Source organism: Coffea eugenioides, chromosome 6 (assembly GCF_003713205.1).
Source record: "Coffea eugenioides isolate CCC68of chromosome 6, Ceug_1.0, whole genome shotgun sequence".
Classification (NCBI taxonomy): Eukaryota; Viridiplantae; Streptophyta; class Magnoliopsida; order Gentianales; family Rubiaceae; genus Coffea; species Coffea eugenioides.
The window spans coordinates 4,743,436-4,756,940 of NC_040040.1; the positions used below are offsets into that span (position 1 = coordinate 4,743,436).

At 42.0% G+C, this 13,505-nt stretch overlaps 1 protein-coding gene across 1 annotated transcript; it reads left to right on the forward strand.

Annotated features, from left to right (window-relative positions):
- The first annotated feature begins 5,084 nt into the window (after positions 1-5,084).
- On the forward strand, positions 5,085-12,918 carry LOC113773431 (subtilisin-like protease SBT4.15). The gene is made up of 13 exons (XM_027318080.1): positions 5,085-5,135; positions 5,253-5,343; positions 8,663-8,700; positions 9,060-9,148; positions 9,318-9,415; positions 9,535-9,678; positions 9,776-9,881; positions 10,585-11,092; positions 11,183-11,283; positions 11,390-11,608; positions 11,728-11,836; positions 11,909-12,122; positions 12,317-12,918. The coding sequence occupies exons 1-13, from the start codon at positions 5,085-5,087 to the stop codon at positions 12,865-12,867; spliced, it is 2,319 nt and encodes a 772-aa protein (XP_027173881.1). The 3' UTR covers positions 12,868-12,918.
- The last annotated feature ends 587 nt before the right edge of the window (positions 12,919-13,505 follow it).

Consider the following 13,505-nt stretch of genomic DNA (forward strand, 5'->3'; position numbering starts at 1 on the left):
GAAATGACGGCTTCGGAGCCGTAGGTCAAGGAGAAGGGGGTCTCTTGCGTGGACGACCTCGGCGTGGTCTGGGAAGACCACAGAACATTGGGGAGTTCTTCCACCCGTGATGATCCAACTCGATGTAGCCGAGTCTTGCGGCCGTGCAAGAGAGTTCGGTTAAAATTTTTCGCTTGCCTGTTGGCTTGATGGTGACCTATCGAAGTGAAGTGTTACTCGATACCGAGACCCTCGCACCAAGCTTTAAACGGATTCTCAACGAATTCCTTCCCATCATCCGAAATGATCACCCGGGGTATGCCGAAGCGGCAAATTATGCATTTTCAGAAGAATTTTTGGATCGCCAATCCCGTGATGGTCCTTAGAGGCTCGGCCTTGACCCACTTGGAGAAGTAGTCCACCGCGGTCATAAGAAAAATATATCTTCAGATAGCCTTGGGGGAAAGCCCCGATAATGTCTGTCCCCTACTGCTCAAACAGCCAGGGTGAGGTGATAGGAACCTTGAGATTTGTGGGCTGGTGATGTTCGGGGGCATGGACCTTGCAGGAAGAGCAGCGAAGGACAAGGTCTTGAGCATCTTGTCGGATAGTTGGCCAAAAATACCCAAGGAGTAAAGCCTTTCTGGCCAACATCCTGTGGCCGACATGGGCCCCACACAGGCCTTCGTGTATTTCTTGAAGGATGTGATGTCCTTACTCGGGTGTAGTGCATCGCAGCCATAAGCCAAGATAGGATCGTTTATACAGCTCGTTACTATCTCGGAGGGCGTAACGAGCTGCCTTACGCTGCACTCTCCTGGCCTCGGCTCGCCTATTCTGTGACCGAGATATTCTTTGGATTTGAAATGACTTGAAGTATGCAGCGAGTTGGTGAATTTTAAAAAGATACCGTTGCATGGTCTCTTCCTTGGTTTCGTATTCGCCAAACACTTGGCATATACCACGAGTTGAGAGTTACTGTAGACTTGGATTTGTCGAGAATCGAGTTTGCGGGCTAGCCGAAATCCCGCAATCAAAGCCTCATACTCGGTCTCGTTATTGGTTGCAAAGAAGCCAAATCGAAGGGCGTACGAACATACCTCTCCATGGGGATCTTTTAGGAGCAGCCTTGCTCCACTGCCATCACTGTTAGAAGATCCATCCACATACAGCGTCCAACTTTGAGGCCCGGATGGTGCTGAGGTGGCGTCTTGGCTTAAGGAGAACGTAAGTTCGACCAGAAAATCTGCTAACGCTTAGGCCTTGATTGTCGTACGGGGTTCGTACGACAGGTCACATTCTCCTAGTTCGACAACCCACTTGGTAAGGCGCCCGGAAGTCTCGAGACGCACCAATATCTGCCGAATAAGTTGATCAGTTCTGACGGAGATAAGATGAGCCAAAAAAGTAAGGCTTTAACCGCCTAGCGGGTTTGAACCAACCCTAGCACCAACTTCTTCACTCGGGTGTACCGAATTTCGGGTCTGCGAAGTGCGTCACTGATATAATAAACGAACGTTTGAGTACCCTCATCTCGGATTAATACAGTGCTGATCGCTTCGTCGGCCGCGGACAAATAAAGGTACATTCTCTCCTCGAGGCGAGGCAAAGCAAGGGTGGAGAGGTGATGCAGGTATTCTTTCAACTGGTCGAAGGCTTACTGGCATTCCTCGGTCCAGGTGAATTGGTCAACTTTTTTCAACACCTTAAAAAAGGGTAAAGCCTTCTTAGCTGATTGAGACAAAACGGAGTTCAGAGCGGCTAGGCGACCATTTAGTCTTTGGACTTCTCGGACATTCTGGGTGGGGACATGTCCTAGATGGTTTTCACCTTGTCTGAGTTGGCCTCGATGCCCCGGCAGGAAACAAGATATCCAAAGAAATTTTTCAAGATGACGTCAAAGACGCACTTTTTAGGGTTTAACATCATTCTAGAATTCCGGAGAATGTCAAAGACCCCCCTCATATCTGACAGGAAGGCCGAGGTGGTCCGGCTCTTCAGGAGGATGTCATCCACATAGGCTTCCACATTTCGGCCGATCTGATCTTTGAAGATTCGGTTGATCAGCCTCTGGTAGGTTGCCCCGGCGTTCTTGAGTCCGAAAGGCATTGTGTATAACAATAGACACCTCGGTCAGTGTAGAACGCCGTTTTCTCCTGATTTTCTGTACTCATTCCTATTTGGTGGTATCCTTTGAAGACGTCTAGGAAGCAGAAGATATCATGCCCCATGACTGAGTCAACGAGAGCATCTATTCTCGGCAGTGGGTAGCAGTCTTTGAGACATGCCTTGTTGAGGTCAGTGAAATTCACGCACATTCTCCACCCACCGGCGTCCTTCTTCACCATTACGGGGTTGGACAGTCAGGTGGGATATTGGACTTTCCAGATCATCTTGGCGGACAAGAGTTTATCAACTTCGCCTGAAACGGTTTGGCTGCGCTCTGGGCCGAAATGCCTCCTTTTTTCTTTCACAGGACGGGCCTGTGGGTCGACGTTAAATCGGTGAATCATAAGTTCGGATGGCACTCCGACCACCTCATCAGCGGTCCAAGCAAAGACGGCTCGGTGCTCCCTTATCAAGTTGATCATTTCTTCCCTGAGGGGCGAGGGAAGACTTGTTCCCACTTGGATCACATGGTCGGGTCTCACCTCGTCAAGGACTACCTCTCCTACCTCGTCCCCGGCCTCCAGCCTGCCGAATTTTCCGGCGTCCTGAGGGTCGATGCAGCCTATGGAGAGGACGTCTGGCATCTTCCCCTCAGCCTTTGATTCAGCTTGAGGGGCGACTGCGGCCTGTATGGTGGCGAGGTAGCACTCCCTGGCGGCGCTCACATCGCTGCTCACCTCGACACTCCAACGGGTGTTGGAAACTTGAAACTCAGGTGGTAGGTGGAGTACACGGCCCTGAGAGCGTTGAGTGTGAGCCGGCCAATCAACCTGTTGTAGGGGGAATCGGCTTTGACCACGACAAAATTTACAGGGACGATCCGGCACCAGGGATTGCGGCCAATGGTCACCATCAGGGAGACCATCCTTTCAGGGTGGACCACGTGTCCCCCGAATCCCACAAGAGGGGTCCTGACGGAGGTAAGCTGCTCCTTGGTCAGTTTTAGATTTTCAAAGGTTCTGTAGTACAGGACGTCTACAGAGCTGTCAAGATCGACATAGACCTTCTTGACTATATAATTATTGGTGAGGATTTCAATCACGAGAGTTTCGTGATTACTGGAGGCGGCAGGGACAGGGTCGCTGGGACCATAAGTGATTACCTCGGATAGCCTGAAACTCGACTCGGTAGCCTCTATACCGGCTTGACGGTAGGTCCGTTTTCGAAAATTCTGGCTGTTTCCTTCCATCGGATCACCCGTAATTGTGTTAATGATCCCAACGATGTTAGGGCCGTAGCCCGGGGACCCGTCTCGGGGAGACCTTTGGTCCTCCCTATGGTCCTCAAGCCCACGGCAATGATTCTTCGTGTCCCGCCTGTCTTCTCAGCGATAACCTCGATTATCTTGGTGGGAAGCGCTTCGATTGAAGCCTCCATTCTTGCGGACGAACTGCTTCAAGTATCCCTGCCTGATCAAGTTTTTGATTTCTTTCTTCAAATCATTACAATTTTCGGTCTCGTGCCCAACATCCCGGTGGTAGGTACAGTAGAGGCTGGGGTTTCTTTTCTCCCTCCTTCCCATAATCTCGGGAGGGTCTCGATCGAGATAGTTTTGTCTCATTACTGCCAGAATGTGAGATCGGCTGGAGTTGAGAGGTGTTATCTCGGCATCCGAGGTGGACGACCTCCCTTTCGTAATTCTTTAAAAAACGCTCCGACGATCTCGGAATGGGTTCAACAAGCCGCTGGGGTCCTGTTCGACTCGGCCGGTTTCTTTCTTCCTTCGGGACTCTTGCCCAGTGCGGGCTGCTTGGGCTTCCCGTTTCATGCGATTCAGGTCCTCACTTGGGATATCTCGATCCACCCTTTCCCAGAGTTCCCGAAGTGTCCGCGGGTAGTCCCAATGAATTTCGGTGTGGAACGTTCCCATGATCAACCCGTTGGTGAAGGCAGCTATGGTTACCTGCTCGTTTTGGTCAGGTATCTGCACGTTTTCTTCGTTGAACCTCTGCACGTATAAACGCAGAGACTCCCCGGGAGCCTGTTGTATGTTCAGTAGGTAGGCCGAGGTTTTCGTAATTGGGCGAGACGATACGAAGCGGTGGATGAACCTATCAACCAACTCGTCCAGCGAGGTAATGCTCATAGGTTCCAAGCTCCAAAACCATTTTCGTGCAGTACCCTGCAGTAAGATAGGGAAGGCTCGGCAGATCATGGCGTCGAGGACGCAGTACAGCCGAAATGCAGAGATGAAAGCGCAGAGGTGATCCTCGGGATCACCTCGGCCATCGTAGGACTCCAACACTGGGAGTTTGAAGTTGGGGGGAACCATTTCCCCATTAATGTCATCGATAAAGGGCGGAGCCCTCATGTAGTCGGCTGCCAACCCCTTGGGCTTCCGAGGGGCGTCTCAGCTCGCCTTCCCAGCAAGTCCCGGGAAAACGCCTTGGAAATGGACGCGATTCTAGAGGTGGCTTTGGAGGAAATGCATTTCGAGGTGCTCCGGACAGGATGCCCGTCATCAGAGTCTTCTCCGGAGGTCATCTCAAGGGACTTGGCTGATCTCCTTTTGAAAGATTCAGCTTTTTCCTTCCCCTGCCGTTTGAAGTACCTACTGAGTTCCAAAAAAATGTTGAAATTTTCTGCCACAAACTCGGCCATCCGGGCGATGGCGTCTTCGTTTGTGGGCGGGGCCCTTGGGGACTCTTGCTCTTCAGATACACGGTCTTGCTGAGCAGTGGAGCTGGGCTCAGGTCCAGTAAAGGAAACTCTTCTACTCCTAGATCGCGTAGGTCTCATCTTAAGAGTATTACGTTCCTACAGACGGCGCCAATTGAAAAGGTGATTTCTGGTTAGATAGTCGAGCTGATCTAATCCAGTTCCCTCTCTTGTTGAAGTGAAATTTATAGACAGGAGGGCTATTTCGAAGTGAAAGGCGGGGCTTTGTCCCCTGAAATCACTTCGACGGTCAAGTTAGTATAGAGAGAGAAAGAGTAATGAACAGTATGAGTGCAACAGTAGTCTTACTTGTGAGGAGTGAACATAAGGTATTTATAGAGTGGGAGTGGGCAGGACAGGACGATGGGTTCGTGCTAGCGGGTCCCACGTCCTGACGGTTACGGCTCTGTTCTGTACCTGGAGGTCTGTCCCTGACACAATAGCAGTCTGGACTTCTTGACAGGCTGCGCTGTGCGGCCGCCATTAAGAGCAACAGTAGCTTTTCAGATAAAGCAATGGCTTTCAGTGGGCTATCAAGTAGGTTGACATCATCCGCATGCAGCCGAGACAAATGCCTAAAACATTAAGGTCGTCCGGGATGTAGACCTGAAATGTGGCCGAGGTCGGGGGCGGGAGTCACGGCCAAAGGACATCTTCTCGGTCCGTGTGACGGACGAGATGATATAACCTCGGGCTTGAAGCTATCCGAGGTGACCATCCTCAATTTACAACCAATGTTTTAAAAATCGGACCATTAATTGAACTGCTGAAGTGAAAGGGTCGAGGTTCAACCGGTCAGACCGGTTCAACCCCGGTTCAATGAATTTTTTAAAAAATAATTTATATAAATATATATATGCACAAATTAAGATATGTAATGGACTAATTTAATACTTTATATGATGAAAAGTTTACTATTTTTTAATAACTTGGATTTTTAAAAATAATTTTTTAAATTATAAGTTAAAACAATAAATTTCATCTCAATTTCAATTATATCTAAATCCAACTCAAAAATATCACAATATTTTCAAATTATACAAAATTCACGTCTATGAGAATTTAGACATTGTTAACTTAAATTTTAATTTACGTTTTGGGATTTAGAGATTGCAATAAAAAAGAAAATTTGAAATTCAAAGGAAGTCAAGAGAATCGAAAATAGAAATGTATACTTGATAAGAAACAAAAAATGAGATAAAAGTGAGTGGTTGTGGCATTAAATAATTTGGGTTAAAGAAAAATAATTCTTTTTTAACTTTTTTCAGTTTAATGGACAAAAATAAAATTAAAAGATGGAAGAAAACATCAATAAATTAAAAATAAAGAGATTTGATAAAAAGGGAGTGATAAAAGAAAAGAGGATAGAGAGAGAGACAGAGAGAGAGTTGAAGATTAAAAAGAAAGAACCATGAGAGAATGAGATTTTACAAGAAAAATAAAAAAAGAAATTTGAATGTTTGTTTTATATAAATAAGTTATCAAAAAAATTAATAAGATGTGATGGTGCAACGGTTGATACATTGATTTTCTATTACAAATGTCTTGAGTTCGAATTTTGATAGCTGCATTTTGCAAAACTTTTTTTAAAAAAAAAAGGGAAAGTTAAAAACCGGAAAACCGTCGGTTCAATCTGGTTCGACAGTTTTCAAGGTTCAACCGGGTTTTGACCGATTTTCTGGCAAAGTCAACAATGGTATAGAACCGGACCGGTGCCATGGCCGGTTCGCGGTTCAACCGGTCGAACCGGCCGGTCCGGTCCGATTTTCAAAAACATTGTTTACAACTGATACGATGCGCGTACAAATTTTATGAAGAATTAATTAGTTGCTTGTACTGCGTACGCTACTACATGTGTATTGTATATTCTAGAGTTCAATTATATGAATCACAATATAATAATTGGTCCACTATACTGTTAGGGATTGTATTCTTAACACTTCTTATTACCTTTATGAGTTGATTGATATGCATTGCCTGCGCCTTTTAATTTTATCCTCTTTGACTTTTCATTCGATTTCTTTTTTCAGTTTAGAAAATTATTAGATTTTTTTTTTCAATTAACTTGTGTTTAATTAAGTCTTACAAAAATGTACAAGATGCAGGGGACGTAAAACTGTGCCTCCTAATTACAAGTTTCAATCTTAACTAATTAGAAATTAAGGCAAAACACATAATAGGTATGTATATGATTGAGAAAAAACGGTTTGAATCTTTTTTTAGCATACCAAACTTCTCTTCCCTTCACTTGTTTATCTCATTAAAGCATTTCTTTATCTCGCTTTCTTTCCCAAACTTACAACACTGCACTTAAATTTCCACTCCCAAATTGAGGACATTTACTTGTTATGTGTGGATCTTTTTAGTTCGATACGAAGTGAACGAGATGAAATTTGGAATAAAATTATCATCAACCTAGATTAAAGAGCGTGAAAAGATGAAATTATAATTTGCCTAAATTTAAAGAGCATGAAATTGTCATCTTTCCACCCTGATAACTTATTTTTACCAACCTAGATCCATTTTTTATTTCCATTATACCCATATTAATTAATTGAAATTCATTGCATCTAAAATCATGCCTTTATTCCATTTTTTGACTTTATATTCAGGTTTTCTTCTTTTGGTCTAAGAAATAGCTACCTATATTAATCTTAATTAGATAACATGAACAAAAAAAACATAGTATTAGGTATGCAAATGATTGACAAAGATGACTTGAATTTTTGTTTATCACGACCACTTCCTTCTTTTTTTCTTTTTTTTTTTGCTTTGATGTATCCATAATCTCCTTTTGTGTTACCAAAGTTTTAGAGTCATTTGTTACAACTCCAACAAGAATTGCAAGGCTAAAGTTCAGCTTTTTAAATTAAATGACAAAAAAAATTTAATATATAGAGAAATAAATTTTGTTTCTACATAGTGTAAAATTAAAATAAGTTATATTTTTACATAGTGTAAAATTAATTAAGTGATTGTTGAGTATTCAACTTTGTTAAATCCTATTTTTATTTCCTAAATCGATCAATTTTAAGATGATCAAGATGCCACATGGTTCGGTATTTGGCATTAGTTTGAACTTTGAATTATATCTCAGTTTTGACGATAATGCAAAATCTCCAAATAAATGACTCCGCTTTGTGAATTACATCATCTATTTATACTTAGTATGTAGCTTCAATATATGATACTTAACCTAAATGACTATTAAAAGCTACAATTCATTATTTGTTTCTAAGAGATTAATGTTTTTTATGTGTCAATATGCATCTTTGTTTAAACTTTTTATATTTACAGAATAATGATGTATAATGCACTTTGATAGGAATGAAATTAATGAAAATCAAGATTTATTAAAAACTGAAAAATATGTTTTATACATGCATAGCACGTGCATTTTTGCCACTATATTACAATGTTTTAGGACTTCGTCAATGTCCCAAGACAACCAGACGAAGAAATTATTTTAGGTTGATATTACATGAAATTCTGAAATATTATGCATAGAATTAAAGACAACACTATCCACAAAAAGAAGAAGTCATGGAGTTTCCGAAAACATTGTCCAAGTCACTAAGGGAAGGGATCTAGTCACTCAAGAAGATCCTTAATTGGAGCCACCAAATTCTGGTTCTTGCATTCTTTGCTCCTTGGTCAAATCTACCACTCTCCATCTCTTGCATGTTGAAGTTTTGAATTGTCCTCCTGTGACCAACTACTTATAGCCACATGCTCTTCCGAATCGATCAAACGAGAGATAGAAGAAATAGGACAGCAGAAAGTTCTTGTCTTGCATAGGCTGCGAAGATGAACTCAAACAACGTACTATTATTATGTTTCTGTTATCTCTCGCTAGCTACATTCATTAATGGAGCCAATGACAATGAAAGAAAGGTACATCTTACTTGTTTGGGCTTTTCATGTGCCACATAGAGCTGGCTGCAACAACATTATGCCTTCATTTTCACAAAAAAAAAAAAGAAAAGGAATCCCTCACAAAATAAATGAATAAATAAAATGTAGTTCTGTTTCATATGAAAGTGATTTTAAACTTCACCACCCAATGATGCTCTAAGATGAAATAAAAAGTTCATTCTTCCGTTTCTGAAATTTGTGACAACTTTTAGTAGTATCTCATCCTCATGTGATTGGAGACTGCTAATATAAGTGCTGCCTATAGATCCTGTAGGCTAACGTACGTAGTAGTCCTTTTCTTTTATCTTGTTGAACGTAACGATTTTCTTGATCCACAGACATACATCGTGTACATGGGAGAACTGCTGGAGGAGGGGATATCTACAGTGGATGAACACCACAATCTTCTGCAAGAAACAATTGGAAAGTAATCACCCTAACATTAATTACACAGCGTTTTCATCTCTTGCATGTTTAAGGTCAACACAATTTGTCATCTTTAATTGTAGAAGAATTTATTTAGTTAGCTAGGGTATGAAATGGGATGGAAAACAAACTGTCCTCTAATCTTTTTGATTTGTTCGTTCAACTCTCAGTGAAAGGATAGCTAGAGAATCAAAGATACACAGCTACGGACGAAGCTTTAACGGGTTTGTGGCAAGACTGTTGCCTCATGAAGCTAAGAGCTTATCGCGTAAGTTTATGCATGGAATCAGCTGCTTCCGGTCATCAATTTCAGTACTAATAATTTATGTTTTCTTCAAGTTAATCGCTGATGTGATGCAAAATGTTGATTCTGCAACATTAATGCAGAGAAAAAGGGCGTCGTTTCAGTGTTTCCTAACACTGTACAAAAGCTTCGAACCACAAGATCGTGGGATTTCATTGGAATGCCGGAGACGGTTGAAAGAAACCATCAAGTAGAGAGCGATACCATAGTTGCTGTCCTGGATACAGGTTAGGAAATGTAGATAATTAATTGGTTAGTAATTCTGACGTTTTTGTCCATAAATTAAAGTTTTCAATAAATTAATATGTACTTTCATGATTGCAGGAATATGGATTAAGTCACCAAGTTTCAACGATGAAGGCTACGGTCCTCCACCTCCAAAATGGAAGGGCAAATGCGCCAAGGGTGCTAACTTCACTGGATGTAACAGGTAACTCTTTCCCCTCTCCAGAAAAGGAAAAGAAAAAAGGAAAAAAAAATGCAATGAACTGTATGACCATATATGTCTTACTAGTACTTTGAGATCGTTATGCACGGAGTACTTCATTCTCCTTGGCACGCATACGCGGTCCAAAACAATTTTTTTGCATGACATGACACTCGAAATATGAAACTATGTTTTGTACATATCTTTTAATTGTATTTATAACATTTTTTAACCATTTGAAACTTTGTCTTCTCTCTCCAACCTCAAGCTTTCTGTTCGTCATCTTTGTTTGTTTTAGATTTTGCAAATTTCATATTACTGGAACATTTTTAGTAAAGAAAGGTATTAAATTCTGGACTTAATATGGAGATTAATGGTTTACTTTCTCATTAATTAATCTTCAACATAGAGAAGTCCGTGAAAAGGGGGGAAAAAACAATATTGCTACTAAGAATTCCCAATTAATTTGACTAAGATGCCAGTTGAACTGGTGAAAGAACTAAAACAGCAAAATAATTTTTCTAGATGTTGTAACAAATCAAATTTATTCTTGTACTCAAATTTCCCCAAGTTGCACATCTCGGCACATACGTATGATCGTGCATATAAACGGAAAATCAAGATTTTTTTTTTGGTGTTGAAAGCTAGGATTAAGCAAAATTTGTACTAATTAGTATCGCGATGATCATTTTCTTCCCATGCACAGAAAGGTGATTGGCGCACAATACTTCAATCTGGGAGGAGGTGCTTCGGACGGGCCAATTAGTCCAGTGGATCTTGTAGGACATGGCACCCATACATCCTCGACTGCTGCTGGCGTACCCGTTCGAGATGCGAGCTTGTTCGGCCTGGCCAAAGGGACTGCACGAGGAGGAGTGCCTTCGGCCCGTATTGCCATGTACAAAGTCTGCTGGGGCGTGGGATGCGACGACATGGACCTCTTAGCAGGGTTCGATGCTGCAATTGCTGACGGCGTGGACATCATATCAGTGTCCATCGGAGGACCTTCAAGAAGGTTCTTCGAGGATCCAATGGCAATTGGATCCTTCCATGCTCTGAAGAGAGGAATCTTGACTTCTTGTTCTGCAGGAAATTCCGGGCCTGATTTGCAATCCGTTGAGAATGTCGCCCCATGGATCATGACTGTAGCTGCTAGTAGCATAGATCGACAATTTGTATCGACCGTCAAGTTGGGTGAAGGAAACACAATATCTGTAAGACTTTAAATTTGCCTTCTTTTTGGTCATAAAAACATACTTTTTGATGTACTGTATCAGAAGGTCTTTGGCTTGGTTTTTTGGCAGGGAGTTTCTATTAACACTTTCACACCCAAGAAACAAATGTATCCTTTAACAAACGGCGATCGTGCAGCAAATAGTAGCACGGCGAATTATGGAAATGTCAGGTAATTAATGTTATGGGTCTGAAAATATCTGTTTGAATTGTGCTGTGTGGATTGCAACATGCCCAGATAGTATTGGTCACGTTTATTTGCACATGCTCTGTTGCAGTGCTTGTGATTATGGCACTCTAAGCGCGAGTAAAGTGAGAGGCAACATAGTATTCTGCCGTGGACGAGGCCAAGACTCCACCATTCAAGAATTGGGAGGAGTCGGAGTAATCATGTCAGCGGATCAGTACACAGACATGGCTTTTGCTTACTTGATACCTGCAACCACTGTAAATTTTACCGACGGCGAACTGATTGATCACTACATCAATTCGACCAAGTACGTTTATTACGCATTTTTCAATTGATTATCCAACTATATATGTAGATTGGTGAACCAGGCGTGGTATACAATAGCATGTCAAGAAGTGTTAATTAACATGCAATTTGACAATTCAGGGCCCCCAAAGCTGTTATAGACAAGGCAGTAACAGTTAATATGACGGCACCATTCATTGCATCCTTTTCATCCAGAGGGCCACAAGTGATTGCGCTCAACATTCTCAAGGTAAAATGATCCTTAATTTTTATCCTCGTTCGCTCTCCTTTTGTCTCTGTCTGATGAATTTTCGATGAACAGCCTGATGTTGCTGCACCAGGACTCGACATACTAGCTGCTTATTCCCAATTGGTTTCCCTGACTGGTGATACCAGCGACAAACGGATTGTAGAATATAATATCTTGTCAGGAACATCAATGGCATGTCCTCATGCTGCTGCAGCCGCCGCCTATGTGAAGACGTTTCATCCCAAATGGTCTCCTGCTGCTATCAAGTCTGCTCTGATGACTACCGGTAAGAAATGAGTCGGATGTTGTATAAAAAAAAAAAAAAAAAATGGGCCATCATCTAGGTTAAATTATTAATATTGCCTAAAGCTCTAGCCTCGTGCAACTTATATCGACCATATTGGATTTATTACTCCTAATCAAGTCGTTTCTTCAGCTTGCTAATTGCGTGTTCGTGCCTGTGTTCCGTATTGTACTCAGCAAAATCAATGAAGATCAAGCCAATAGGTCTCGCATTAGCCTCCGGTGCAGGCCAAATCAACCCGAGAAAGGCATTGGATCCCGGGCTAGTCTATGACCTCGATGTCAACTCTTACGTAAGCTTTCTTTGTAAAGAGGGATACAACGACTCAGCCATTACAGCAATTACTGGTGACAGGACAAGCAACTGCTCAAGCTTCCCACCTGCCAAAGGAACTGATGGCCTGAACTACCCTTCCATGCACTTGCAACTGGTGGATCCTACGTCGAACAATACCAACATTTCTGCAATTTTCTACCGCACGGTGACGTATGTTGGGGAAGGTAAAACAGTATACAGAGCAAAGGTTAAGTCGCCTAAGGTTCTGTCTGTCACAGTTGTTCCAAAGGTCCTGTCTTTCACCAAGCAACACCAGAAAAGGTCTTTCAAAGTGATGGTGAAGGGGAATTTTGTTCGGCGAAAGTCATGGTTAATGTCAGCATCACTTGTGTGGAGTAACTGTAGGCACAATGTCAAGAGTCCTATCTTAATATACCGGCCACCAGTTTAGGGAATTTCAGTTGGTATTTAATTTGATTATGGATTAAACGTCCGTGTTGAAGAAAAAGGGTTAAAAAAAAGAAAGAAATGACTGCTCCTTATGAATATTCTTTTTGCTGTACTTAACCAAATTTCGAGAAGATGAAGTTGGTGCCTCCGAATTCCTTTTTCGATTAATACATTTCAAGCTGCATGAGAACCATCCCATCACGATAAGTTCCTCTAATGTTACCCCGCTCTCCGCCCCATTTTTTAACAGAGAAAAATGCCCCCGCCCCGCCCCTTCCCCGTCCCATCACCTCTCCACGGGGCGGGTGCCCAACCCTAATTATCAGCTATAAAAAATCGCATTGCACCTTATGTATTCGCAGTAATAGTATACGTAGCAAACAATACATTAATTAAGTAAGGAATAAATTTTATTTACATTATCAATGTATATAGTATCACGATTAGATTAGATATATGACGTATCAGTAAATTTTATATTCAAATTTTGCACGTGTAAATTTTATATTCAAATTTTGCACGTGTCATATATCGAATGTAATAGTGATATTGTTTACATTAATAGTGTATATAACATTAATTCTTAAATAAAATTTCATGTTACTGTTAGCTAGTAGCGGTCTAGCATTACAAATCAAT